At 54.1% G+C, this 27,742-nt stretch overlaps 8 protein-coding genes across 8 annotated transcripts; 1 reads left to right on the top strand and 7 right to left on the bottom strand.

Moving 5' to 3' along the window:
• Positions 1-14: 14 nt before the first annotated feature.
• JDV02_000043 (Beta-1,4-mannosyl-glycoprotein 4-beta-N-acetylglucosaminyltransferase) lies at positions 15-1,112 on the bottom strand (the record flags this gene model as incomplete). Its single annotated transcript, XM_047980810.1, has 1 exon — positions 15-1,112. The coding sequence occupies one exon, from the start codon at positions 1,110-1,112 to the stop codon at positions 15-17; it is 1,098 nt and encodes a 365-aa protein (XP_047836767.1).
• Positions 1,113-2,285: 1,173 nt separating this feature from the next.
• JDV02_000044 (Hyaluronan synthase) lies at positions 2,286-4,501 on the bottom strand. The gene is made up of 3 exons (XM_047980811.1): positions 3,845-4,501; positions 3,169-3,789; positions 2,286-3,092 (listed from the first exon to the last, which is right to left on the bottom strand). Exons 1-3 carry the CDS (start codon positions 4,340-4,342, stop codon positions 2,385-2,387), a joined length of 1,827 nt encoding a protein of 608 aa, XP_047836768.1. The 5' UTR covers positions 4,343-4,501; the 3' UTR covers positions 2,286-2,384.
• A 1,073-nt stretch (positions 4,502-5,574) lies between these two features.
• JDV02_000045 (uncharacterized protein) lies at positions 5,575-6,896 on the top strand. Its single transcript, XM_047980812.1, has 2 exons — positions 5,575-6,413; positions 6,466-6,896. The coding sequence occupies exons 1-2, from the start codon at positions 5,613-5,615 to the stop codon at positions 6,838-6,840; spliced, it is 1,176 nt and encodes a 391-aa protein (XP_047836769.1). The 5' UTR covers positions 5,575-5,612; the 3' UTR covers positions 6,841-6,896.
• A 2,184-nt stretch (positions 6,897-9,080) lies between these two features.
• FKS1_1 (1,3-beta-glucan synthase) lies at positions 9,081-15,340 on the bottom strand. Its single transcript, XM_047980813.1, has 3 exons — positions 14,839-15,340; positions 9,516-14,783; positions 9,081-9,457 (listed from the first exon to the last, which is right to left on the bottom strand). The coding sequence occupies exons 1-3, from the start codon at positions 14,991-14,993 to the stop codon at positions 9,124-9,126; spliced, it is 5,757 nt and encodes a 1,918-aa protein (XP_047836770.1). The 5' UTR covers positions 14,994-15,340; the 3' UTR covers positions 9,081-9,123.
• A 1,592-nt stretch (positions 15,341-16,932) lies between these two features.
• Positions 16,933-19,718, bottom strand: OPT6_1 (oligopeptide transporter 6; the record flags this gene model as incomplete). Its single annotated transcript, XM_047980814.1, has 2 exons — positions 16,933-17,481; positions 17,532-19,718. 2 exons carry the CDS (start codon positions 19,716-19,718, stop codon positions 16,933-16,935), a joined length of 2,736 nt encoding a protein of 911 aa, XP_047836771.1.
• Positions 19,719-20,871: 1,153 nt separating this feature from the next.
• Positions 20,872-22,438, bottom strand: JDV02_000048 (Endoglycosylceramidase; the record flags this gene model as incomplete). The annotated part of the gene is made up of 2 exons (XM_047980815.1): positions 20,872-21,900; positions 21,962-22,438. The coding sequence occupies 2 exons, from the start codon at positions 22,436-22,438 to the stop codon at positions 20,872-20,874; spliced, it is 1,506 nt and encodes a 501-aa protein (XP_047836772.1).
• Positions 22,439-23,942: 1,504 nt separating this feature from the next.
• Positions 23,943-24,416, bottom strand: JDV02_000049 (uncharacterized protein; the record flags this gene model as incomplete). The annotated part of the gene is made up of 1 exon (XM_047980816.1): positions 23,943-24,416. The coding sequence occupies exon 1, from the start codon at positions 24,330-24,332 to the stop codon at positions 23,943-23,945; it is 390 nt and encodes a 129-aa protein (XP_047836773.1). The 5' UTR covers positions 24,333-24,416.
• Positions 24,417-26,119: 1,703 nt separating this feature from the next.
• JDV02_000050 (uncharacterized protein) lies at positions 26,120-27,194 on the bottom strand. The gene is made up of 2 exons (XM_047980817.1): positions 26,640-27,194; positions 26,120-26,571 (listed from the first exon to the last, which is right to left on the bottom strand). The coding sequence occupies exons 1-2, from the start codon at positions 26,962-26,964 to the stop codon at positions 26,204-26,206; spliced, it is 693 nt and encodes a 230-aa protein (XP_047836774.1). The 5' UTR covers positions 26,965-27,194; the 3' UTR covers positions 26,120-26,203.
• Positions 27,195-27,742: the final 548 nt, after the last annotated feature.

The raw sequence follows: 27,742 nt of genomic DNA on the forward strand, positions 1-27,742 counted from the left end.
AGGTTATTTTCCGTTTATGGATAGTCCGTGAACCCTGCCGACGGGCCGTCCCGACTCATCATATATCCGAATCGCTCTGGCTCCGCTAGCACCAGCGGAGGCACGTCCTCGTTCCCCTCGAGCTTGGTGAACGTATCCTGCCCCCTTTCCCACAAATCCCTCCCTTCCCTCACTGCGGTAGCGATCCTGTCCCTATCCCTATATTGCTCGGCATTCATCCATCCGTGGGAAAAGCTAGAAATTTTGTTGAGGAACTCCTCTATCGTGGCGAAGCAGCTGCTGCAATGCCACGCCGCGTTGTTTAGCACCCCCTTTTCTCGGTGACGGAATAAGGGGAAGCCGCCATCACCGTTGCGTAGGTTGGTGGGCTTTAGTGTGCGGGGACCCTCGTAGAATGTGGCCTGGGGGTGTTGCCATTCTGGTCCGGTATGTAGAATCTGGAAAGAGTAATAGTAGAACCTAGAGGCCAGCGTCAGGCGGCGAGGATAGTTGCAGGAGCGGAGCACAAGGAGAGATTGCGGGCGAGGGATCTCATCGACGTCGGCTACAAGGATGACATCCCCCCGATTCGGAGCTTTTCGTCCCTGTAACTTGACCATAACCTGCTCATACGTCGCGTCTCGCTGTAAATCTTCATAGTCCCACGCGCGCCGTGGGTTGAATGCGGCTGGGAACGTGAGTTCGTGATAGATCATCTTGTCGTGATAGCGACGGAATCTGGCCCAGTTCTCTCGTAGTAGAAGAGGCTTCTCTCCGCCTTGGAAGGTCTTTGGAGATTCGACAATAATGAAGTAGTCGACATAGTCGTATAGCGTATCTAAACGGATCTCAAGAAAGTCCAGCTCCGAGTTTATCATGACGAGGTCGTATACTTTGCGCCTAGAAAGGCTGCGCGGTATGAAGACGGTATATCCGTGCGCGACGCAAAACTCACGCGCGGCCGCGGAACCATAGTACTCGACATGTATGTGGTCGCGGTCCGAGATCGCTTTTATAAGATCGAACGGCGGTCGCGGCGCTCCAGTGGTGATTTCGTGAGAGCCACCCCTATTATACGGTTCGGGCCGGGAGAAAAGCCACCAGATCAGCAGGAAAATCCCCATGCCGAGCATGATTCTGGCACGCAGCTTAGCTGTCATTTCGACTTTTGAGAAGCAGATGCTTGAGAAATGTTTAGGGTTCTAAGCCGGAGTGCCGCGCGTCCCCTTGTTTACAGTCGAACCCGGCATCCACTGACAGGTTGGTACGCCGGACCAACATCCACCCACCTCCTGGCACAAGGCATCTGCATAATGCATAATGGACAGGGCTGAAGGGCCAACAGCAAACGTATACTGTACCGTACGAATCTATATCACGTGAGCTCGCTTCACTATACAGGGACCGGCTGCCCCGAAAGGGCGTGACGACTGGACCTGGAACAAGGGCTGAGGGAACCCACCGTGGCGAGAACAGCACGAACTGTGTAAACATTCACGTGGTACTGTGAGCCAAATGGGCGCTACAGATTGTGCAAAGTTTGTTCCCGGCTGTTGAGGCTGTGCTTTTGCAAGGGACCATCGAGCTCGCCTTAGACCAGGCTCGAACAGCGAAAGCAGGCAAACGTCGTCCCCTAGAAACGATGGAAACTTGTTACAGATGGACTTGCAGCGGCTTCCACACCAGTGGCAGCTTCCATGATCAGAAGCGAAGCAGCTTCCATGGCCGATGGTGCAACGGCCGAGTATAACGAAAGGTCACGGAATTAGACTCGGTGGTTGGTTGTGGGAGGTCTTCATGGGCACTGAGGCCGATCACTGCTACAGCTGGGGTCTCTGTCAGTAATGTTAAATAGGTCTTGGAGGGTTATGCAAAAGCCAATAGGTCGGAAGTTAACGTTTGTTGTAGATTCCCCGCCATCAGGAGTGAGGAGATGTGCGCTCTACGACGTGAGCTACATGCACAGCATGATTGAATCGACACGGCAGCCACGGGTTCTGCTCTGGGGGTTTGTTGTCGAGACTCCGGTTGCACAGGAAGTGCCCACGGTTAAAATCACCACGTGCTATGTTTATTCTAGTGGCACAGCAGGATGTCGAATGGAGATGTCGGTGCTGTCAGTGCATGTTTGGTGGACAATGATCCACCCCTAGCGATTTCTTTGGCCTGAAGGTCACGTAATTAACGTAATGCCAGCTCGGCATCTCTCGGCTGCTCGGCGAGTATAAAAGAGCATATAAAGTTTTGTGCGTGCCTTAAATCTGCAGTACCACGGATGAATGCGCTGGAGGATGCGTTGTTGGCCACCAGGGGCCCCAGATGTTCTCATTACGTTCTCCAATACTCCAAGTCCCTCCATGCAAACAAGGAATGCTTTCTAGTTCTCTATTCTATTCATTCGTTAATCAGTAGGACGTTTTGTAAATAGTTAGTCGCCAGGCCGTATAGGAAGCAGATGCCACGCTGCATATAAAAAAGAGAGATTTCCAGATCCCAACGATCATAAGCAGATGGTCGCTGGACCACCGAGCCAAACATCCTGCGATGATGCCCATCCAGACAACGAAAAACCCAGTCTCGAACCACGCCTGCCTGACGCTGTCCTTCTTTGCCCTTTCCCCGCTCGCCCTCATGCTCGTGCCCCAGCCATCCGCCGTCAGCGTCAACATGCTCCATACATGCACGGCGGGGAGCGGGATGTGGTAGAAGGCCATTCCCGGTACCACCCACTTGAGGGACCTCGGCTCCAGGCGGTGCGGGTTCCGCAGGACGTTGTACGCGAATGCGGTCACGCAGCGCAGCAGCAGGTCGGCCGCGGAGACGGCGATGAGCTGCCGGGAAGTGAAGAAGTAGTACACCACGGCGAGCAGCGCAATGGCGGGGCCGAATTCGCGTTTGGACATGGAGTAGAAGAGCAGCGGGTGGTTCATGGGGTAGACGCGCGGCTGCAGGAGAGACTCGATGTGCGTCGCTCGGGCCCAGCGGACCTGCTGACGGAGCCAGCGCGCGAGCGTCGTCGGCGTGTCTGTCGATGTGAGGACGTCCGAGGCGAACACGATGCCCCAGCCGCGCTGCAGCAGGTTGGTCGTGAGATGGCGGTCCTCGTTGATGATCTGACAGCAGCCCAGGGGTCAGCTTGCGGTTCCATTCGCGCTTAGTGAACAGACACTTCTCAAGATGGAAGCTTACCATGCGCTTCCCAAAGATGGTCTGCAGATACCAGGGGACTAGGATGGGCGGCAGCGCAGCCAGACGGAAGAGGGTGCTCGGTCCGCTCTGACAGTCGCTTGTCGCCGTTGCTGCCGGTAGCGACCGAGTCAGGTACAGCTCTCCCCAATATACCGTCTCGGCGAGCTTCGTCACCGCCGTCTCCTGGCCGTTATGCACGACCAGCGCCGAGCTCGCGCCCCCGATGGCCGGGTCCGCGGCGACGGTGTCGACTGTCCTGCTCAGCGAGTCCTGGGCAACGATGGTGTCCGAGTCGGAGCTCCAGAGGAACTCGATGCCCAGTTCCGCAGCAATGACCAGGGAGAAGATGTACGTGGAAAACATGATGCCCTTTTTGTGCAGGTGCCGCTGGCGGATGCATAGCTGGGTGATGGCGTTGGGGCCGCTCAGCGAGATGTCGGCTTGCAGGATGAGAGCGCGGACGAGCTTGACGCAATGCTCCATGGCGATCCGGTCCACCTCCTCGTGGTCAACCTTCTGGCCCCGTCGCTGTCGGGTGGCGATTTGCTCTTCGCGAACACGATGGGCGACCTCGCCCAGAGGCTCCGGAACGTGGAGGGTGGCCGATCCCTGGGGGTAAACCTGCATCGTGTTAGAGCTCGCTCCCCTGGGCACTTCCAGAAAGAGAACGGCTTACCAGATTGAAGACGTCGACCATGTCTTGGTCCTGGGCTTCGTCGCCGTCAATACCAACCATAAGAAACACGCAACCGCTCGCCGTCTTGTAGCTCTCCAGCGCTCTGGTGAAGAGCGCCGGGTCCTCGCGCCATCCCACCACGGCGGCCATGCAGTCCAACTGCGGGCTGCAAGGCGATAGCAGCTCAAGCTGCAGCGCAGCCTTTTCCGGATCCATGGCTTGGTTCGTTGCCGGTGACTGGAAGTCCTCATAGTAGGCCATGCGCCTCCCTTCGTTGACATATCGGGTCAGCTCCGTGAGGGCGATTGTGAGGATGAGATCGAGTGTCACTGGCCAGCGGCAGTGAACAGTTGCCATCCAATATATTGGAAGGCAGGCAATGCAGCCGGCAACGTTGAGCACCTTGCGCAGCATCGAGACCGAAGGCGGCGAGACGGCCGGCTCCGCGAGAGCAGAGCCAGATCCCGCTTGCTGCCAATAGCTCTCCGCGATAGCCATGTCGTGTTGGTAAAAGACTCACGCCTCGAGCGGCATGTCTGCGAAGATAATAAACGAGTGACGGCAGACACCGGCCGCTGCAAGAACGCTCTGCTCACGCGCCCATCAGGCGAACAGAAAGCCTTCGTGGGAGCACATGGCGATAAGAATGAGTCGTAGTCGCAACGCGGGAAACATGGGCAAGCATGCCAAGAGCCCTCGGCTTTCATGGAACTTTCTCACTTGGGAAACCGCCGATCTTTCCCATTGCCGTCCTCGCCAAAGAGAACTGCCAGGGTTGCGGCTGACGGGGTCCGCAGAGACCAGAACCCGTCGGTGGACCATTGAAGCCTGTGGAAATGACACAATACGAGCAGAGCCGCATAGGGGCCCCCTGTCTGAACAAGTCGATGAAGACTTTTGGGTCACTTTGCCTTGCGCTCGGGCCCTGACTCGGGACTGTTCCGTGGCGAGTGCAACGCAAGGGTGCACCTACTAGCTCCGCTCTCGTCTGGTCTGATCTCGGGAGGACGGCTTGGGCGTGATGCCTATCGGGATCGGAATCTTCACTGTCAGCTCGTGACGTCTGAGACACGGCACGTATAGATTCTTTTTTAGGCAAAAGCTCCACGGCACAAAGCCCATCCTGCTCGGCTCGACCGGTCAGTACATGCACCTTGATGCACGTAGTCGTAGTCATAGTTAGTGCAACCGCATTTTTGCAAGGTGACGCTAGAATTCTCAGGTCACCCGCTCTTATTAGGGGCGCCCACACGAGGCACTACGTTGGCGCTGACCCGAAGATCGACATCGGCTGAAATCTACAGGGACCGAGGGTGAAAAAAAAAGAGAGCCCATCTAGAAGGCAGCCTTAAGCCGGCGCAAGCTCCACAAAAGAGAATGGCTCTCTCCTTCTCCCAAGGCCTTTCTTTGTCTCTGCGATACGGTGGAATCGTTGTCTTGACCGCAGCATTGACCTTGGGCGGACATGGCCGTCACCTACAGGAATAACCGGCTGGTCCCGGCGGTGATCATCGCGATCTGTATCATCTTGGTTTTCACCTTGGTCGATCCGGCCGTAGAGAACTTTGGGCTTCCCGTTCCCAACACGACTAATCGCGATGCGACACCCGTACGCGTTCACCCCACGACTGATGAGCCAGTTGACAGTAATAAGCCAAGCGGCAAAGCGCCAGCCGCCGAGCCGACTCAGCAAGTTTCCCCAAACACAGCGCCCTCAAAAGCCCCCGCGACGTCAGACAGGCTTGGGGATGATGAGATCCTGCTCATCATGAAGACCGGCGGCACGTCCATGTGGAAGCGCCTCCTCGTCCACCTCACCACAACACTTTCTAGCAGCCGCATCTCCCCGTCCAACATTGTTATATATTCGGACAATGCTGAGACCATCGGCTCCTTCACCGTCGTCGATGCCCTCGCCAACATGACCGACGAGGCCAAGCGATCGGCCGACTTCGACGTATACCGGCAGCAGCCCGAATACGTCGCCCACAATTACTACAGCGAGGCCGCTGGTGTCGACGGCGATGAATGGGGCCCCGTCGGCGGTTGGATCGTCGACAAGTACAAGTTCATCCCGCTCATGGAGCATGCCGGGCGGAATTGGCCGCACGTCAAGTGGTACATTTATATGGAAGACGACGCGTACCTGTTCCTCCCCAACATCCGGAAGTTTTTGGCGGCCTTCGACTGGCGGAAGAAGCACTACCTGGGCAGCTATGCCGCCAAGTCGGACGCCGTGTTTGCACACGGTGGCGCGGGCTTTGTGCTCTCAAGGGGCGCCTGGGAGGCCTCGTTTGGCAAGAACCCGGGCATGGTGGAAAAGTATCACCAGTACGTCGCGGACCACTGCTGTGGCGACCAAGTGCTCGGCCTGGCGTTGAAAGAGCATGGGATCCGCTTCGGGGAGAACGGGGGCGATGAGAAGTTCACGTGGGGCTTCAATCCCTTAGTCCACTGGACCTTTGCCTTCAGCAAGAGTAACTGGTGCCATCCCTTGCTGTCCTGGCACAAAGTCCACAACCGAGACGTTGCTCGCTACTACGACCTGGAGAAGAGGTGGGACTTCAACGTACGTCCGCCACCCCTCTTCTTGTACATCTCTTGCTGACAAGAACGTCTAGACCCCGCTGTTATATCGCGACTTCTTCAGGAGCATGATCTTGCCCCGAATCCAGAAGAACGCGGAGTGGTGGGACAATATGGCTAGCCTCTACGAGATATCTTCTGCCAACAAGGAGTGGGCAGCTGTTCCCAAGGACGGCAGCAAGTACGATGCCGCCTTGTGGAAGAAGGCGTGGCAGTCCGTCAAGGCCTGTGAGGCTGCCTGCAAAGGCTGGACTAACTGCGCTATGTGGTCGTTCGTCGAAGACCTGTGCAAGCTAGACGACAAGATTACCATGGGACAGGGCTATGCACCGTCCATGTCCCAGCGGAAGACGTCACTAAAGCACACCAGCGGGTGGATGCCCGACCGGCTAGAGGGCTGGACATGTTGAGGCGCTGTGTTCTGGTTCAGATTGCATTCACGTGGCGCGATAGACTTTTCATGTACAGCGATGGTGTAAATAGGCGTTTGGGGGCATGAAGCGCGCTGCCATTGGCGGCGTCTATATATATGATGCGTATGGCCGTACACGTTGATAGTTATGCTTGCAATAGCCTATTATTTGCGTTGAAACATGAACTCTCCTCTGCTCATTCATTTCCCTCCTGTCCAAACTCGGCCAAATCTCGCTCATAATCCTCAAGCGATCCGAAACCTAGCTGATTTGTACGAGCGAAATAAGGTTTGTAGTCGAATGATTCCTCGTCCTCAAAGTTTTCATGCCGGATATCCCAGATGCAGTCTATCATGTGCTTCAACCATCGAGGGGGAGGGGGCCACCGTCGAAAGTACTCAATACGTCGTGCTTCAACCCAAACTTCCTTCTCAAGGTCCCACCATTTGTAAAACAATTCTATATAAGACTCGCCGTCACCCATACGCCACACAATGTCGTATGGATGAGTATCCGGGTACTCGAACCAAGGGGGAGGAACAGCTCCGTGTTGGGCAATTAGCTCATCAACACGCTGATCCTGCCACGATAGCCTTGCCATCCTGGATGGTAATTGTGGCCAGAGGCTCCTATCAGCGATCCAGTTCAGGGTGTCTAAAGTTCCATAGCTGTGAGATACTGGCGACATCAATCGGTTGAGGTATCTCGCAAGACCATCACTTTGGCTTACCCGTAGCATAAGCAAGAAAAGCTGATTGCAAAATATGGCGCCCAGGCCCAAGGGGGACTCGAGGTTTAATGACGGAGAGATACGATAGAGTAGGGGAAGTCAGAGTGATTGCGCTGACAGTGGGGATGGTAGCCTGAAAGGAGGGCTTGATATCGACACCGTTGAACAAATATGCGACTAGAGATGCCTGTTGTGCAATTGAACCAACGGATTAAAGTATGTCGAATTCGGATATAATGATAGAAGTTGGGGCTTTGCAGCTCGGTTGGCCCCTGACGGCCGAGACTGGGCTATGGCCATCTCAGCCGCAATCCACCCCAACGATTACCGATAAATATGAACGACGAGTCTGCCTTGTGTTGTACGGGCATGAACAACGCTCTCACACCAAATACAACCAGCAAAACTTCGCAGTCAAGCGACAATGGCCTCCGTCGAAGTCGTCGTGTCTGGTCACAGCAAGGTTGACAGACAGCCGGAGCTCGCCACTTTGACTGTTGTACTACGATCCACGGACGACGACCATGTTGCAGCCTCAGCTGCGGTGCGCACAGCGGTTCAAGATATCCATGGACTCATCCGTCCCCTGGCGACGCCACAGACCACAGGTTCCAACCCTTCATCGACTGTGACTGAGGCAGCTGTTCAAAGTTGGTCCTCGGGATCCTTGTCCACACGTTCTTATAGACAGAACGAAAACCTTCCCGGCTTTGGGCACGGAGGGCTGTTTTCTGCGCCGCCACCGCAGCCTCCGCGCGAAATATCAACGCGCAAAGTCGTATACGAAGCCAGCGTGACTATCTGCGCCACATTCCGAGACTTTGTCAAGCTCAGCGACTTTACATCCAGCATCGCGAAGATGCCACTTGTCACTGTGCACGACGTGCGTTGGACGCTGAGAGACGAGACTTTGCAGGAATTGCGTGCACTTGTCACTGAAAAGGCTTACGAGGACGCACTTCACAAGGCTAGGTGGTATGCACGCGCTATGGGTAAGGAGTCTGTGCGGCCCGTTCATATCCGTGAGCTCCAAGTCGGCCCTGTTCCTAATGCAGGATTGTTCGGGGCCGCTGCGGCTGCGGGGAATCGAGTCGGAGGGTTTGGCGGCGGCGACGGCGAGGAAAGCATCCTTCAGTACGTCCCGAAGGATGTAACTGTAGAGGCATCTTGCGATGCGCAGTTCGAGGTGGCGGGCAGAAACTAGTGATACGGTACACACGCACAACCTGGATTCACTCCCACAGCATGTTCTCGACTAGCACGAGGGGTAGTCATAGGCACAGCTACTGAGACAGGGACGTTCCTTTGGTATCATTGCTTCGTCTATATGATTTTAGACATTTCGTACATTTCGTTTGCTGTGACCGAAATTAACAATGTCTGAGTGTCTTGCAACTTTCGTGGCTGAGCTGTCAAGGTTTTCCGACACTACCTACCTAGAAACGAAACCGACTGAAAATGGAAAATATGGTACATTTGGAGCAGTAGTGAACCCCTCTTCATTGTCTGTTACAAGTGCCAGGCAAAACGCCTCCGCGCTCAGTGTTCTTCTAGACAGCTGTAGTCCTCGCTGCTACTGTAGATGCAGTGGATGGCGTATACGCGCCAGTGTATCCATCTCGCCCTGTTCCTGTCTGTGTGGTGCCATTCGTGTTGTCGTTCTGGAGGTTAGGTTGAAACAAGTAAAGCTTGCCCCCAAAAGACACTGACGTCTTAAGACCAGAAAAGGTGTCTGCGGGTAACTTTTTACCTGCAACCACCGGTCCCACGAGCAAGCCAACGAAGAGAGCCAGCAACGCAAAGTAAAGGCAGGCAAACCGAATTACGCGCCGTCTCCTGAGCTTTGACTGTTTCTGCGAGTAAATAGGTGGTCGAATTTGCCGGCTAGAAACAATTAGTCAATGGAACAAACTTCCGGAGACTCGGGTCAAAGCGAACTTACCTTGGCCGTAGCCAAAATAGCATTATGGAATGAAGTTTGTCGATCTGTGGCACCAAGACGACAGGCATCATTAGGAAAAGAAGCCAGTGGCCAAGTATGAAGTCGGCCGCGAACATGCTCAGCTCCGTAATTTTGCAAAGCAATTCTCGTGCTGGCTGAGACATTGAGTGCCAGCCCATCGAGTACCACTTGCCGTTCCAGAAAGCAATATTTGACTCATCCGTCTTCATCTCTCTTGTCAGGGCCAGGCTCACAATGAGCTTAAATATAAACCTCTGAATGGCAATTGCTGCAACCAGTCCAGCAAGCGTCCGTGCGAAGTTGAAGCCTTCAAGAAGGAATAGAGCTTCGAAGAAGATGATTGCAAAGAGAACAGCCGCGCCGTGCGCAATAGCTGCTAGAACAGAGCCGACCTTTTTGCAGCACATACTCAGAACAGGCCCCATACAGCATGCCATGCCAAACATCGCGAATAGGACCCCAGCGTTGATGCCAATAGGTGCCAAAGACACAACCAAAACGCGAATGAGTGCGTCCGTGGCGTGAATATCCTTGACTCCTGGATTGTTGCTCTTTTCCACGCCGGTCTGTGCATTGATATAGAGATATGGTATAAGCGTCCAGGCGACTTGGAACAGTGGCGTGACGATTTCACTAAAGACAATGTTCGCCATGGCAGCCCTGGGGACATCTGTAAAGGTCTTGGATGAAGCCTGGCCAAGTAACTTCCGTTTGTACCCCGTTGTCTTTGTCCTGGATAAGCGGCAAAAGGCAATCCATGACGATCCGTGGCTCCTTGAGTTTCCGCGAGAAAGCCAGCGGAGAAATTCCCGATAGTCTATAAAGAAGTCGTTCCAGGAGAATTGATGTGGGTTGAAGAGAAAGGGGGAAACTGTGAGACCCATCAATGTAATCCAGAAGTACACCAAGGCTGCTTGCCAAACGGTGACGGTGGCGAATAAGAGCATTAATAGTAGTCTCGCGCCAAAATAAATGGACTGTCCCGCAAATCGTGAATATAGGACTCCGAACGGAATGCGAGCCGTAGCGAAGCCACGTCCTGTACCAATATAGCGTGCTCCGCCGAAGGTCAAGTTTTGCTGAACTGAATCTGAGTAGATCTGACAGACAAATACTTCGAAAAAGGTGGATAGGGAAAAGAGCTGTTTGAGAAAGCGGAGCGCGCCGCGCCAGACCCCTCGCTCAGACATTTCTTGAACGACCAAGGGAATGAACGAGATGAAAAATACGACGAATATCGAAATAACGCAGCGTTGAACCCAGTCCATAAGAGCATCATTATTGACACAGCCTGTTGGCGTTAAAGGGTCCGTAATAGGCTTGTTCCGATTGTAATCGCAAGAGATCGTCTCGTGTCTCAACGCACCAAAGTTCATCAAAGTAAGCATAAAGAGCTGGATAGACGCCATTATAAAGAGGTTGTTAATGTGGAATCCGGCATGGGCGTAGTAAAAGGAGAGAAACCGATCCAGGGGAAGTTGCGTGCCGAGATAGTAATACTCCCTCGAGAGCATCTGTTCTCCCATACCAGTCCCGATTTTCGTTGTGAAATTGAGGATAGAGCCGAATCCCAAGTCGCGTCCCTTACCGCATTGGTAGTATTCACAATGCTTGATCCGTCCCCCGCGTAGAATTGCGTTCATTCCGGCGAAGATGTCTTCATTGAGGTGGAGGCCTTTTTGAGCCTTCGAAACTCCGCCTCGTGTTGTCATGAAAATGCCATGGAGAAAGTCGGGATGCCCGTAATGAAGCTTCCCGCCGATCTCTGCTAGCGTGCGCGCAAAAAGTGTTCCAAATGTCTGTTCCTTTCCAGCAGCAACGTCCCCAAGAATGCCAATGTTCTCGGAAAAGATGTATTCGCGGGCTCCAAGAATCGCTACTGGCGATTTAGCGCCCTTCTTGGCTTTGGCTCCGGGGCTATACGGCAAGGTATTGTCTGGACGCATCTCCTCAAACTCAGCAAGGACGCTGCGAATTTTCAGGCATTCCTCTAGGTAGTTGTCCTGATTCGCATCAATGAGCTGGATATACTCTCCGCGGTAGAAAATTAAGGCGTGATTCTGGTTGTCTGACTTTCCGTCGCCCAAGATGGGATTTCCCGAGAGCTGAACGCGGAATTTCGGCTTGCGCCTGCCATTCTCGAGAAGCTCGCAGTAGCCGTCAACCAAAGAGGAATAAATCCGGGGCTCATCGCCCTCTGACTCAGGCGGTTCTTCGTCGAGAAAAGCTATTTGCATGTCTGGATACGCGCGAAGCAGGAACTCCGCGTTTTCCATCTCTTCCTTGGTGAATTTCGAATACCGTTGCATGGAAACTAGAATTCTGAACTTCCGGCGAGCCATTCGTTCGAGCTCCCTTTCAAGCCGATCAGAGCGGTTACCAAAGGCTTGAACAACCTCTGGGTTCTCGACGCGATATAGGAGCTTAATGGCCCGACTATAGTTCATGAATCCGGAGACGGTGCGGTATAAGGTTTGGGAACGGAGTGACGCCCAGATGCGAGTTCGGAGTGCATATTCGGGGGCTGAACTCTTAAATCCAATGCAATAAAATGGTAGGTCATCGATTTTTGACTTAGCATCGCTTTGGTCGTTTTTCTCGAATCCACCGCCATTTGCTTGTTCAGTTTCATCGGCCAGGATCTTCGTGTCGGTAACAAAGCAATTCCATTCGTGTGGGTGCAGCTGTTTGAGGTACTCTAATAGAGTCACCCGCGAGTACGGTTCATCTTCTCTTATAATCTCTCGGAGAGATAATAGAATCTTCTCGCTATAGTGAGGGATCATGACAGTAAAGGTTGGCATATTGTCGACCGGGAGGGGCTCGGGAATCGGAGTTGACAACGAGTGTGCGAAAAACGAGATTCGACGCTCAGCCTCACTGTAACTAGGGAAGAACTCAGTCTTGAAAGAGTGGTCTTCCTGAGATACAAAAAAGGTGGGAGCTCGTAGGGTCCGTTTCCCTTCTTCTTCGGACGGGACTTGGTGATAAAGAAGCTTCTGAACGTGGTCGATAGAAAGAAGGTGCTCGCGGTACATAGAGATGACAACGGCGTTCCAAATTTGCGAAATCAGAACTTTAGGCTTGTATTTGATCTCCATGTCCGTCGTTGCGAGAATCTTGGAGTAAATTCTCTTCGGCAGGCGGGAGAAAATGTTCCTCCACGGGGTCAAAATCGATGACCCTATATAGAACGACCGCGCAACCGAAAATAGCGTGTTGAAGAGGACGTAAAATAGGTATGTATCCAGAAAGAAGAAGAATAAATCGGTGAGAGCCATGAGAGCTAGGAGAATGACCGGGTGGTATTCGCAGAGAGATTTGCCAATAATGTTTTCGCCTTGGCATACTGGGTGGAAAATCGAGAGGTAACGGATAACATCTCTGAAAGAAAGCGTTAGGGACTTATAGGAAACTCCTAGCTTCAAGCCAAAGATTGCGACCCAAAGTCCGAATGACATAGCCATGCCATCGCCCGAAAGCCTCGGCCAGCTGGCCGTAAACGTCTGGCTTGCAATATAGCGCCTCGACTTTGTCGACAAATAGCTGCCAAAAAGGCCACCGAGAGGCATGACGGCAAAGAAAAGGAACGTCAAAAGGGCGATGATGAAATGAACAATGCCAACAATGAGGTCGACATCGACACCTCCATCGCTAACAGGAGTGGGTTTCATGAATACTTTGACTCCGGGTCCAACGTTGAGGATGAATATGACGATTAGAAAAAGCAATCGTTTCGTAAGATGCTGCGCACCAGTCCACCGGCGTGGAACATAAGCCCACTCGGCGATTGTGGCAAGTATCTGAATGAGAGTTGCCAGGGCTCCTCCGAAGCCAACGACGGCAAATTGTTGAGACCCGCGTGGCTGATTGTCCACTTGTTGCTCGTATTCTGAACCGAGGAGTAATGTCGGAGCGTTGTGCGCTGTGTAAAACCAGAACATCGTTATGTGAATAATCCAGATACGATTGAAATTGACCAAAAGGTGAAACCACGATCGCGTTTCCTTATATGTCTTGAAGAAAGACTTCTTCCAATTGATCTGGTTCATTTTGAGGTACCTCTCAGTAGGCGGTACGTCAACCAGCTTTGTTTTGTCTTCGAGAATAAGTCGATCGATGCCTTCTGCGTACCAGAAAAGCTGGTTGCAATCGTCATAGCCAATAATGTTCTTGTGATCCCGTTCGCGGCGAACGTAAACACCATTGAGAATTTCATAGCCTTGGTCGCGACAGAATTGGTATAAGGGCGTGATGACATTGTTGAGGTAAGCGAACTCTTCAACGGGCTCTACCTTGGCTTGACAAGCGGCCGAGTTGAGGTAGTCATCGGCACACTTGAAAATAAAGCAGAGACACTCGGGCATGAAGCGGACTTGATTAGCCTCGCCCCAGCACAATAAATAGAGAGCAACTTGGCGTGCGCGGTCGTGCTGAGACATTCGGTTCATTCGAGATAGCCATCGTTCCTCGGAGCCCTCGAGGCTCAAGTCATCTTCAAGTCCCTCGAGAGCCTCTGGTCCGTTGTCATTGTCGCCGCCGCCCTTCTTCTTCTTCTTTTTGCCTTTGTCCTTGCGCCGTAAGCCTTGATTGTTGACATTCGAGGTACCCGTGGCATCCTCAAGATCCATTTGTGACGCAAAGTACCATTTCCGATAGTTCGCGTTGTCACCGCCGATGTAGTCGGCGTGAAGGGAGAGCAGGGCTTGGTTTGGAGGCATGCGGGACGCTCGTGAATCAAGAAGTGTCATGAGGTGATCGTACATGTTGCGCATGCTGTCGCGCTGAAACCCAAATTTTGCAGCCAGGTCCATGAATATGTCTTCAATTTCCTCTTTTGATACTGGAATGTTGGCGTCGGAAGACCAAGCGGGGTAGGGTTCCCGTGAGCGCTGCTCGATAGGCTGATCATAGCCATAGTTGCTGCCGGCCGAATGGCGTGACGATTGGTTGTCCGTGAAACCACCCCATGCCGACGACGGACGGTATTCACGGTCTACCCCTTCATAGTTGCTGTAGTAGTCGTCCGCCGGGTCATGATGAGCCGCTGCGAGATCGATCGGAGTTTCCCCGCGGCTTCCCGCACTCCGGTCCATGGGATGGGTACCGTATGGCTCATCATGGTACTGATCATACGAATTGTTCCCGTGGAAACCATTGTCGTATTCAGCCTCCCATTGTTCGTTCGAGTTGTAATACCCGCCGTTGAGATGGTACGGGTTGTTGGGTTCCGCATTGTAGTAACCCCTGCAAGGGCATGTCAGCGATGAACGTGCGAGGCATCGACAGAAGGCTAACGTACGATTCATCGTAATAGCCGTCATCTCCATGGTAAGCGCGAGTTTCGTTTTCGTGATCGTAGCTGCGGGCATCGTCGTATTGCAAGTCAAGATCACCAGGCCCGCGGCTTTGGCCGCTGTGATGGTAGCTGTCCTGGCCACCTGGATATCCCGCCATGTTTGCTGGTGATGTCGGTTCTCAACTTGGCGACAAGACCGTTCAACCTCACCTGGAGTCTGGCGAAGCGAGCGTATGCATAGAGCAGGGGGAAAATTGCAACATGCCTCGATATCGGTCGAAGAGCGTGCGAACAGAATATTCGCTACATTAGGCTCCGGTCCGCAGCAAAAAGAAGGTTAGGATGGAGGAGCATGAGCGGGAGACCCCCGAGCTGTCAGTGCGTGCTGAGAAAAATGGGCTAGCATAAAGCACAACATGGAGCCGCCTTGCTCCGGTCCAGTCTTCGGGAGCATCGAAAGGAGACAGCCCCATGCCCTAAAAAAAGCCCCCAAACAACGGACGAGTAGCATCAGGTGTCCAAGTCTAAACAACCTTGGCAGCCTCGTATTCAGTGTGCTTTGCAAGCAGGGCGAGGATTGGGGGGTGCGGATTTGAAGGTGAATGGAACAGCCAGTATGGCCGGGACACCTGTTCCTGCATTAGCGGACACAGTCGAAAACCCGGGCATTACCGAAGGGGGAGCGCACATCGCTCGATCTCTTCCAGGCCTGATGAGACAGAGATCAGCCAACAACAGGCTGTCACGCCCGCTTGTTGACATCAAGCAGCTTGTTCACGCTCGCTTCATACTCCCTCAACAATGAAGCAAAGTGGCTCCGCTGTTTACGGCAACTTCCAGACAACGCGCCTCTCATTCTCAAGGCGCAAACCGCCCACTGTTCATAGACCCAGAAAATTTCCAACTAGCTTACGAGCCCCGAGATACCGCCCCAAGCCGGTAGGAATGTTGCGGCGGGTCTCCCTTCAGTGGCTTGCAATGCTCCGCCTCCTGCCATGTTCAGATTGATGCGAGCCGCTCCATTTAGTGATGACGCGGCAGACCAGCGCCAATGACCTCACTTGTAAGTTGTGCGCGTCAGAATGTAGATTCTTTGCTAAATGGATAAAACTGTAAGCGGTAGACACCGACTAATTAGGTGGCAGTGCAACATGCAAGCGTCAGGGGTAGTCAAAGCGGGGATTTTAGTCGTCGGTATGTCACCATTTTACCGCACCGAAGCCCGGTCCGAAGACCGGTTAGAAACACAAAAACACCAAAATGGGTGAGGGCAACAGAAGCAGTGCTGCCAGCTCGATGGCAACACGGCAAGAGCAAACTCTTCCCTCTAATAACGGGAGCACTGCTGGCGCAGCAGGCCCTACGCGTGCATTTGTGTGGCCCAAGCCGACCGAGATAGGCGGGCGGATCGGCCGGAACTGCTCGCGCCTTCAAACATCCAAGTCCGGTGGGATTCGACATAGCGCATGCACCCGATCACAGCGCCTCAAAGGCCCCACCCCGCTCACTGGCCTGGAGTGGGAGGCCGTCGCTATATCTGACCTGTCTCGTTCATCGAGCTTGCCTATCACAAAGATTCGGACAAGATATGCGGGTCCGCGCTCTGGACGGACAATATACGAGAAGACACAGCCCAGTCACTGCACTGTGCATCAGTCGGCCTCAAGCTCCGTTTTCATGTCTCGTATTCTTGTCACGACGGGATTGTCTGTCTGCGCTGTTTCCCGTACTCAGCATCACAGCCCCGCCCCCGCGATCAGGGGCCGAGGGCGATGAGTCTACATTGTCTGGTGCCGTGCCGCCATCGGGCTTCTGCGTTCGCGAAACAGTGACCAAATTGGCATGTTTGTATATATACTAGTCATCGTTCACGGGACTGGCTTGATACGGTGATACCCTTGACGAAGACTGCGGCGCCATCGCTTCCGTTGCTGGGTTCTGAAGCAGCGGGGCCAATCCTACCCATTGGTGACCTGCATACATCAAGCACACACCCACAATGCCCTGTGCTGGGAGTCGCACCATGGATTTGCTCTCACCCAGTGATGTCAGCCTGCCACTGCGGCCTCATAGACGACAATTGCCACCTTTTTCTGGTCAATACCAAGAATCGGGACCAAAGTACCCTTTATCGGGCAGGACCGGCAGCAGCGCGGTCCGCCCAGCGCCGCCGTCAATGGTGTTTCCATTGACATCGTTACCCCACCAGTGGAGTTCCTTGGGGTAATACTGGACTGCAAAGAACATGATAATGGCAGAGAACGCCAGCCCACCCGTCAAGGCTGCGGATAAAACATAGGTATACTTCTCCCACCACGCCGTCTTGTTCCTTTTGAGGTAGTACATGAAATAAAATGCTAGGTAGAGGGCACCGGTATAGTAGGCTAGGTTCAGCGGCGCCCAGATCAGGAAACCAGTGATGACGATTGACGGATGGACGTTCTTGAGCCAAGAGGCCGGTGTGAAGACGGTTGTGTTTAGCAGCAGAAATACTGGCGCCGGCAGTGTGTCTTTGCACAACTGGCGGAAACGTGGCCCGTAAGCCTTCGCACCCCACCATACAACGGCCAGGAGGAAGCCGAGCAGGAATCCGTATTGCATGGCGGGGTAAATCTGCGAGTAGGTCCTCTTTGGCCCGATGGCGCCCTATACTGATGTTAGAATGAGGCAAGGGAGCATTAGCAACAACAACGTACCCAAACAATAGATGATGAGAAGTAGACAAGTGATCCACTTGCACACGTGAATTTAGAGGCCTGAGTAGGGCTACAAATGTCCGGAATGGTATCCACGAATTGTACGACGCCGTAACAAACGATCGCTGATACGATAGCACTGATCAACTGGCCACGGTAAATGGCACGAGGAGGTATCCTAGCGTAGAGGCCCATCTTTTGATCTGAAACGTAGTTGTCTGCTTGGGTGCCGATGATGTATCCGAAAGCCTTGACAAACATCAGGGCCTCTGGGTGCCCAGGCAAAGCATACCCAACTATAAGCTCACTTGCAACGTTCAGGCCAGTAGGGGTGCCCGAGATAGAGTAAAGATATGCCAACGGAATGAGAAAGACCAGGTTAAGCCCAATGACAAAAAAGATGGTCCAAACCGGCGTTTGGAGCTGGGGCCAGTTGCACAAGATGATGATCGCGAACAAAAAGGCGCAAAGGGCGATGGAGAAGAACCACCAGTCAGGAACCTCTGGATAGTGCCTCATCGTCTCGGTGAAGGGGTCATCGAAACCGTCGTATATGGAGCCCTCTCCGTCGAAACCCTGTCGCAAGCGCCGACCAGCCTCTCGAAACTGGCCACTCGAAATTAAAAGGGTCGCGTCCCTAAAACTAACGAGCTGCCGTTTCACAGACGACGTTGTCGAGGTGGCCATTGTCTTGAATGTCTTCAGAAGAGGCCGCCAAAGGTCAAGCGTGACGAATACTATCGTGAGCGGATAGAAGGCGAAAAAAGCCGTGTATCCAACCAGATTGGCAGCGGAGTAAAATACCGGAGAGTAGGCTTTGTATTTGTCTTCCACCAAAATGCCGTTCTCAATCACTTTTGAGATATTGTACCTTGCTCCAGTGTTGTCGAAGATGGCTGACGAGTTAGGCGGAAGGTAGCCAGTCCAACGAGTATTCGTATAATACACCCCAATGATGATGAAGCCAGCGAGAAGAACGCCTATGAAGAATTGCAGCGTTGCGAAGAAGGGATATGTCAGAGGCTGACTAGAGGCCGCAATTACGCTCCAGTCGAAAGACGCGAGGGGGTTAAACCCCAAACCAAGCTGTGAGCCAGTGATGATATTGAGGTGAAAGTTGTTGGGCGCGATCCACGAAATCCAGGAAAAGGTACTGAGTGCGGTGAATAGGTAGCCTGGAATCCAGAAATACACCAACATGGCGGCAAAAACGGCAAAGAAGAATTTATATCGAGATATGCTCCACCCATTAATCGTCACCTGCTTCTCTGGCACTAATAGAGCACGGTTGAGTGCTACTGTCGGCAGAATGCTTGGCCATAATGCCTCCACAGGGTAGACGACGAATCGACGAAGCATCCCAGCGAAGCCGAGACCCATGAGCTGGGTCGAGAGCAACAGCAGAATACCGTAAGCAGGGGTGAGCCATTGGTCTTTGTAGTAGACCGTTTGGGTCTGAATGTTGAAGAAGCAGTACGCGGTGGTCAGAGAGACGTTGACAATAATAGTCGAGAGCATCTGTTCCTTGTAGGTCCACGGGCCGGGGTTGAGTGAGACGCGTTTGCCACGAACAGTGAGGCCCCAGTCTGGTAAAATTTTGGCGAGAAACAATCCGCATGGATATAACAGTAGTTGGGTCACAGGAGAAGAGAGAACTATTGAAGGGAAGCGAGAGTTGAACAATGAGTTGGTGAACTGACCGACGACGGCCCAGGCGAGCCCCAAAAAGTGAGAACGAATAGTTTCGCAGGGCATGTTGACGTCGTCGGTTGGGATAGCAACGGCCCGCACCTCTGGGTATGGCGAGAAGAACCTATTTACCGCGGTTTCCGTTTTCAGCTGCAGCTCCCAGTCGTCCAAGCTCTGCTTATTGCTAGGCCCTTGAGCCAGAGTCGCCAGCTTCTCTCGAAGTTGCTCCGAGAAGTTATAGTCGTTGGCGTGATCCTCCAACATTTTTGTATTAATGTTCTGGCACTCTTCCACCGTCAGGAGTCGAACTCTGTCTGTGACATACTGTATGTCGTCAAGTGGAGGTATCTGGTCGCCTTGGCCGCCCAGTTGCTCCCGAATCTCCTGCGGCGTGGGATCGACGCCGACCGCACTCGCTGAGGGGCCATGTTTCTCATTTGGCCCTTCCGCGGATACGATATTTGTGACGTCTTGTGCTTTAGGCTCAGAGGATGCCATTATTGCCGGTTCGAGCGGAATGAGCTTCCGTCTTGCTCGAACAATGATGACCGGCGGTACGGTGGTCGTCGGCGAAAAAGTTCGACCCAAGCACCTTTAATATCCCAAGGCGTGACAACATGGAGAGGAACGCAAGGCATATAACACTCATGGACTTTTAACCCCGCACTTTAATCTGGAAGTCAAGCTGCACTGTGGCCTCTGTTATTTTGCTCGTGTTATACCACATGATGTAGGTTTGAAGTAAAAGGCGGCATTTGTGTGGCCCGTCTCAACCAACACCTGCCCCTATTGGCGTCTGGCTCTGGAGTCAATGCCCAATGGTTTGCCTGCCCAGGATTCCGGAGCACCTATCAGCTCTTCGGTCACGAGTAGATCGGGATCCGGGGGCGTGGGTGACAAATTCGATGCTTGATACATGAGAGTGGCCATGCACGAATAGCGCGTGACATGAGCGTAGTGGGTATGTGGAAGTACTTTTACGTATATTCGTCTAACCGGCTTCCTAGTTCTGCGTCCGCTGTTGGGTCGATACATGCAGATGCGAATTGCAAGAATACAATCACACCGATTAGATAAACGCCCCAGTGCGGTGCATGTGCAGCGTGACATTCACGGTCCGGGACAGGGTGACTTTGCTCTGGAGCGTGCAATCCACTGAGGATTGACACTCTACCCACTCCCCGCCTCACTTTCTTAAGGAGATTGCAAAGAAAGTTTCATGCCAGCTTTGTATAGAGTGTTGCGGCTCAAACATACACGATCCTTAGGGCCCGGGCTCTAGCTTCAGCAGACCTTCCTTGGGGTTGGCCATGGGCAGCGGCATTCATGGTCGGGTACTAGAAATGGCTGAACTAACGCGAAGAAAATGGTCCTACGCGTAGAATTCACAGTAGAGGCTACTCATGTAGCGCACCGTGTCTACGCATGACTTATTATTATGATCGGTGTTGGAGAGCTTCGTAAAGGTCGACATGTTGGCTGGGCCAGCGAATTTGGATGGTCCAACATGTCGGCTACTTGCGGCGGCAAATCATCCATTCCATCATCACGGCAAAATGTACCTCAATATAGGCAGAACGTGATGTAAAATGTGCTTCTTTGTTTTCATTTCCTTATGTGCAGGTGCTCTGCGGATGTGTACGTGCGAGGGTTATTTGCGCGTGATTCTGACCGAGATATCGGTGGCGGTCTTGATGCTGCTTGATGTAAACAGAGCCAACGTCCGCTTGTCGCGCCGATACGGCACCAAGCTGCCAACGGGCGAGACCTCAATGCTATAGCTGTTGGGAAACTGAGACTCGGGCAAGATTACTTCCGTCGGTGCCTTATTGCTCGGACCAGACGTGAAGCGCAGCTGGAACGTGCCCGAGCTCTCCGAGAAGGCGAAGCTCTTGACGCTTCCAGCGACTGCGGCGGGGTACGCACGGCTATAGTGCGTTGCCAGCTCAGGGTAGGGCTGGCCCGATGTGCCGTTGTACAGGTTCTCGTACGCCCAGCCGATCCACGAGAAGAGCTTCTCATCGGTTGCCGACACGGCATCGGCCAGGCCCCGCATCTGCTTCTCGTCGCCCATCCAGAATGTCAGCTCGGTCAGCACGCCAGCCGTCTTGAGTCGCTCATTGTCCTTGCGGCGATTGTCGAGCGTGGTGGAGATGGAACCCAACTGCGGCGGGCTGTAGTAGTGGAACGAATGCACCGACTTGGACCCGTCCGAAAGAGGGACATTGTTGAAGCCCGACAAGATATCCAGCGTAGCGCCCTCAAACCAAATAAGCGTGTCATTATCCACGGTGCGAATCTGGGTCGCCGCGCGATTCCAGAGCCCCTCCATGGCCTTGTGGTCCGCAACCCCCGGCACAAGCAGCGTCGGATCAGCCCAGGTATCGCCAACCCAGGGCTCATTCAGCAGGTTGTATCCGACGACGTTGGTCGTTGTGGCGTACTGTGACGCTAACTTTCTCCAGTATGCTGCGAATGCGTCTCCCAGGCCGTCGTAATTGTTGTATAGCCTCCCGAATGCGTTGCCGAGCGATACAGACGTGTAGCTCAACGCCCAGTCGACGGTGCTGCAGAGCGACTGGGGCGTGGGGAAGCCATTCGCATCCACGGGAAACGGTGTCAGTTTGAGGGGAAACGGATACATCTTTCCCTTTGATACCCAGTCGCTTTTGGCGAACCACTGTTAAGCGGTCAGCTGCGCTCCGCGTGCTCAATGACAACTGGTGGCATCGAGAACTTACATCAGGTGCGCCGTGGCCGCAAAACTGTCGAGCCAGGCAGTCCTGGTGCACATCCACCAAAACATACAGTCCGTGTTCCTCCGCCAGCTTCGTCTGCTTCTTCATGATGTCCAGAAACGTCTGGTTGTACTGGCCACGCACGGGCTCTGCGCCAGCCCAGTGGTGTCCCAGTCGCACCACGTTCAGGCCCAAGTCGTGCAACATTTTGACATCTTGCTCGCCAAACGACGATACCCCCGGCACCCATTCCATTGGCCGATACCATGGCGGTTCCTTCATCACGACGTTGGTTCCGTGGAAGAACCGCGTTCGCCCAAACTCGTCCACAATCTGATGCGTCTCTTGATTCACCTGGCTGATACGGGGCATACCAGGGTGAGCCTTGTACCAGCCCTCAGGATCCTGAGCCAACACAGATGCCGGCTGCAGGCCTGTCACCACCAACAAGGAAGCCGCACCAAGAAACGTTGACAGCATTTTGGAGAGGATCAGCAGCAGCAATAAGGCGAGATGCTATGAGCAGGCGATAGCCCGATTGAACAACACAACACCTTGGACTACCTACCATGCCGCACGAGTATTATATGGGATCCTAGTATTCCTCTGTACGGAAATATAAAAGCCCACTGCTTGCTTCTACTTGTCTTGAGAGGGGCGGCACCTCTTCCCGCTTTCTGACGATCGCGATCTTCGGAACGACATCGACATCGATGTAGAAAAGCGCCATGGGGCCGCTCGCATGTGTCCTAGGGTCGGGCCGGCCGTGCGCCAGGCGCCAGGCCTTCGCTCGGACTGCCATCGCACGCCTCCATCCGGCTTTGTACAGTATAAGCGACGATTCGGGCCCTCATGTCAACGCACCACCCCCGCCAGCCGGACATCTGGATTCTCCCGATCGCTCCGACCACACTCTTCTTGGTTCATATTCGACCCTGATTTGGCAGCTCGTAAGGTCGCCTAGCATGAGGCCTAGAAATCCTCTTGGACCATCCCCGCATTGACCGCGACTAGACGCCATGTCACCTTCCCCGCGCACTGCGCGCGAGGCGGGTGACGGTCCTAAGGTAGGGCATAATGAGCACGATTTCCTTTTGTTACGTGCACCGCTGGAGAGGCCTGAAAGCACCTTGTTTATTGAGCACACTTTACCAGGTACCCTAGGCACTACAGTGATTGCGTGCCAACCGTGACTCTGTACCGAGAAACCCAGTCTGGAGGCGAGAGACCAAGAGCACCTCGTGCGGAGTCATGTGGCTGGCTGCACTGGTGCAAGGTGGTGGGCAACTTGGCGGGTTCATGTTCGTCCCCCCATCACATCTTGTGGCCATTCTATGTCGGACTAACACGCACAGCCAAGTTCTAATCACAAGCTACAGCTCTAAAGGGACTTCGCTTAAGCACCCAAACCCCAAAGCGTTGACTGCGCGGTCGAACATCATCCCGCCGCAGACGGCATCGATCCTGCGTCTTCCGCGTTTGCAGTGTGTCTAGGGACTTTTGGAAGCGATCTTTTCGGAACCTGGACATGGGTTTGCAGAGCACCCCAATGATGGAAGAAGTGATGAGATCAGTAGCACAGCGTTTTGAAGATGCTTCTGATGCGTGCCGGCCCGCGGCAGCTGTGCGCATCGACGGTCCAGTCACCAGTGCAGCCCCGCCGGCAACCACACGTATCATGCCCATGATGTGCCCCCATTACGGTGTGACGCATGTCGGAAACCACCGCCAGCACGCCGTTGTCGTCGCCTGTGCTCTGGACCGCACGCAGATGGTCCGACTCGGTGACGCTTTTACGCAAGTCATTAGCGCAGCGACAACTGAGCCCTTTCATGGGAACGCCAGGTCTTCCATGATTGCAGTCCAATTCATACCTACGCGTGAGTCTCTAATCTGAACTCCACGGTGGTCTCGACCAAGCTATTCCTTCCAAACACTGCCTTGGAACGACTGCCAAAGTCGCAGTTTTGACTACCTATGCTATCTAGTCAAACCACCCAAACAGCCTGCTAGTGAGCAATGCTAGTACAGGCAGAAACACCCAGTGTTGAAGCTCGCCTCCCCCGGTCAGCGACCGGCTAACAAACCCGTCCACAATAGGCAGAGCCATCACAACACACAAACAGGCGCCCATCAGCTTCTCGTCGCCCGTGTTCCATATTAAAGCAAGCAGCGAGCCGACGGTCAAATTGCGGACGCCCCAGATGCGCATCAGGGCGTGATTGAGTTTGTGCGCCGCGGGATCGGCCTGGTGGCCCGGGAATCCCAATGCTTTGAGGTGTGCGTCGGGGCGCGCGAGACCGTTGAGGCCGAATCCGAGAAGCATCGCGGCCAGGCCTAAGCCGAGGCTCATCGAGTTTGGGTGTTGCGACATGGTGGTGCCTGCAGGTGCCGCTTGCAGTGTCGAGGGAGTCAAGTGCTTTCTCGCGCGGTCCGGTGATTACTTGCTGGTGGCCTAAAGAGCTCAAAGGTTTGGAGCGTTCAATGGAGAAACTTATACGAAGACTCGACTTGTACTCGGACACTCCATCAAGTCTCGAGGTTTCTCTAAGTAGTTGGAGTTTTTTTAATGAGGCAAGTGTAGTCATTTAATAAAGCCCTGAATTTAGAGTTGAGCCGCGTCATGGTGGATGTATCGGATCGCCTCGCGCTGCCGGGCTCCGCTAACTCCGGTGCCGACTTACACAACGTCTGGGTGCTTAGGAATCGACGGCACCCCAGACAGGTTAGAGGCAAGGAAGATGTTTGAACAGCGACGCAGGTGGCGCCAGCTCTATCTTCAGCGCTGGTATCCTTTGTCCTGCAGACACGCAACGCGACGTACTACATACCACTAAAACCAGGACCGTCTGGTGGTAGGCCGCTCAACCTCTTCTGTATGAGCGGGATACTGGACCACAGGTCCCCAATGGCGAAAATACACGAGCAGCGCTTAGACGCATAGTAGATTCCATGAATTATCTGGAAGTATTTGATAGGCACGCAACGTCGTCTGAACACGATGGCCCAGTGTCACTGGCATTGGAGCAAGTAGTTACTTCCCAGTTAGCGACAGAGGCACCCCACGAGTAAGGCTGAAGCCCATGCAGACCGATCACGCAGTGAAACTCATCTAACATCCTTTACCCAAGCACTACTGACCCGTCACTCATGGTCTTCGTCACTGCGAGTCGGTTGTTGGCCAGGTGTCCAGCCCGACTACCCCGCGAGGGAACTTGGCTTGGCGGACCCCGCGAGCTGCCACTTCTAGACAGCATCTTCATTGCCGCTGGTAGTTGGTTCTCCTCGAATGAACAAATAAGGAATTAACCTTCCTCTTATCGAGACACATATGCAGTGGGGGGGGCTTTCCAGTGCGCTCGCCACCTCCCCGGTTTCTGCGCATCCTCGCCACGCAGCTACCTACCCTGGCTGGACAGTGTCCATTGTAACTTAATATATCGCTTGTAGGAGCGAAACAGGATGCCGAAAAGCTTCGCGATAGTAGCCTGTCATCTCGCGCACACGTTTTTCGCGTCGTGTGAGGGAGAAACAAGAGCGACGAGTGTTGAAAACAACCTCCGGCAGGTAGGCTAGGGTAGACACAATCCGTCGTCGGCTTTGTGTGTTGGGGGGGGGGGGGGACGTGTTATTGAAACAGCGTGGCGCGGTTGCTACTCCGCTATCCTGCTTCGTGACAAGGCATTAGACGTACGGTAAGGAAGGAGGAAGCGCCAAGAGAGAGGCTTGCAGTCTTCCTACTCAACGACCCTTTACAAATCAACACTGTCTCGACTCTCGACGCCGACACATGTATCTATGTCGTGGTTGACATGACGGCGAGCAGCGGTTGCATTAGTGTACGTTGGTGTACGTCGTATTAGCCCCCAATGAATCGCGAGACCATCTACAGTATCATCCACACATTTGAGGGCGGCTGCGGTGCGAGGGACGAGGTCGACGACGCGCCTGCACAGGCCTAGATAACTTCTGGGTAACCTGTGGCTGACAAAATGGTGGCGAAGCTGCGATAGAACGTGCCTATTTCGCAAGTTCGTTTACTTCTTGCCCAAATGTCTACAACAGTTCGATCGAGAGCCTCGAAGGAAGATCAATTATATTCACTAGGGCATTAGGTAGGTTCATCAGTCCCGAACTTGCATCCCGACAGTCGAGGGCGGCCTCTCCACAATCTGTCTCGCATCAACGCCAAGCTCGCCCCTCATCATCCCTTGTTGTAAAGTCTGGGCAACGCCGTCCAATCAATTACAGCATGAGGCCACCGGCGACAGCCGCGCCAGCCACGTACACCATCATCGGGGCTCGCGTAGCCGCCGCCGCTGCCGCAGTGCTGGTCGACGATGACGCGGACGCCTGCGTGCCGCTGCTGGTCCTGGTGCTAGTGATGGTGCTGCTGCCGCTGGTCATGGTCGTCGTCTGAGTCACTGCCGACGCAGTCTTGGATCCGCTGGCCGACGTTTGCGCGGGCTGGCTGCCACCCGTCAAGGTTGTGGTGAGCTGGCTGATGTCGGTCGCTGCGGTGGCGGCGACGGTGATGCTCTGGACCTCGCCCGTGGCGGACGGGTTGTACTTTGTGCTGGTGAAGCCGCACGTCGACATGATGTTGTCGATGTCTATAACCAACGTGTCAACAACACCAAATGCCCCTGAGGCGTGCTGGGCGACGGAAAGGTCAACTTACCCTTGAGGTCGTCCCGGTCGGCGCGGTTGTTGTCATCATCGCGCCTCCTCTTGCCATTGGCGCTCTGGTGCATGCAGTCGGCACACAGGGCGGCGATCTTGGCCACGTCGAAGCTGCGGTTGGTGCAGACGCACTGCGCCTCGAGGAGCTTCTCGTCGCGGTCGATGTCGCTACGCAGGTCCGTGTCGCAGCGGTCCGAGAGCGTACCAATTGGGCGGCAGATGGTCGCGCACGAGTTCGGGACGTCGTCCATGTCAAAGTCGACGCTGGCACGCGCGACGAGCGCCAAGGGCGCCAGGGCGGCGATGATGGTCTTGGAATACATGATGCTCGGCGAGAGAGTAAGCTGCGAGGGTGTGCGAGGTGGATGGGTGCTATAAAAGAGCACAAACGAATTCAGGTCTGGAGTGCTGCTGGTGATGCGGATGGGAAGAGGGGCCTCAAGGGGTTACGGCTCGGCAACGATGGGCATCAATGGCTTTTATGTTTGCTTAAGACAATTCGTCCCGTCTTAGTCGACGACGGGAAGGAAGCTCTGATGAGCCTGGAGGTACGTACTCCGTACCTGAGAAGGCGCACGTCATGGCGTTGGTGGGAAAGAGAAGAGACATGATGGCCCAACGGGGCTTGGCCGCCCACAGCTACGTCACCTGCTGCAGCGGCTGGGGGGAGGTTGCCTCGTTGAGATGGAAAGATGGACATGGGTGCGCCTTCCTCGGGCTGTCGGGTCTCGGTATTGCCTTACGAGATACTTACCTACAGATACCTTAGTACTAAGGTACCGTGGTCGTCACCTTGCGTCTTTGCACTGATGATTGACCCTTGTGCCAAAAGGTAGCCTCCACACCAACGGCAAACAGGTGAGTGATCGGCCCTCGTCGCAAGCCGCGTCGTCAAACCAAAGGCCCCGCCGGGGCAACGAGTGACTGGATGACTGAGAGGTACAGTACTTCGTACGCAGGCGAGACGAAAGAACGAGGTATCGGCAGTCTTGTCGAGGCCACCTGCTTGCATGGCGACCACCGTTGCCTCTGTTCTCAGCATGCCGTCGGCAAGATCATCATCATTACCTCCCAGCCCCCGCAAGAAACACGTATAATCCT

The sequence above is a fragment of the Purpureocillium takamizusanense genome, chromosome 1 (assembly GCF_022605165.1).
Source record: "Purpureocillium takamizusanense chromosome 1, complete sequence".
In the NCBI taxonomy this organism is placed as follows: Eukaryota; Fungi; Ascomycota; class Sordariomycetes; order Hypocreales; family Ophiocordycipitaceae; genus Purpureocillium; species Purpureocillium takamizusanense.

Coding starts and splice junctions, on each gene's coding strand:
- JDV02_000050 (XM_047980817.1), bottom strand. CDS start 26,964: ATGTATTCCAAGACCATCATCGCCGCCCTGGCGCCCTTGGCGCTCGTC. Junction 26,572..26,639: donor CGACCGGGACGACCTCAAGG/GTAAGTTGACCT, acceptor CGTTGGTTATAG/ACATCGACAACATCATGTCG.
- FKS1_1 (XM_047980813.1), bottom strand. CDS start 14,993: ATGGCGGGATATCCAGGTGGCCAGGACAGCTACCATCACAGCGGCCAA. Junction 14,784..14,838: donor GACGGCTATTACGATGAATC/GTACGTTAGCCT, acceptor ATGCCCTTGCAG/GGGTTACTACAATGCGGAAC. Junction 9,458..9,515: donor CTATTTTGGCTACGGCCAAG/GTAAGTTCGCTT, acceptor AATTGTTTCTAG/CCGGCAAATTCGACCACCTA.
- JDV02_000045 (XM_047980812.1), top strand. CDS start 5,613: ATGAAGACCGGCGGCACGTCCATGTGGAAGCGCCTCCTCGTCCACCTC. Junction 6,414..6,465: donor AGAAGAGGTGGGACTTCAAC/GTACGTCCGCCA, acceptor AAGAACGTCTAG/ACCCCGCTGTTATATCGCGA.
- JDV02_000044 (XM_047980811.1), bottom strand. CDS start 4,342: ATGGCTATCGCGGAGAGCTATTGGCAGCAAGCGGGATCTGGCTCTGCT. Junction 3,790..3,844: donor TGGTCGACGTCTTCAATCTG/GTAAGCCGTTCT, acceptor AACACGATGCAG/GTTTACCCCCAGGGATCGGC. Junction 3,093..3,168: donor CCATCTTTGGGAAGCGCATG/GTAAGCTTCCAT, acceptor GGCTGCTGTCAG/ATCATCAACGAGGACCGCCA.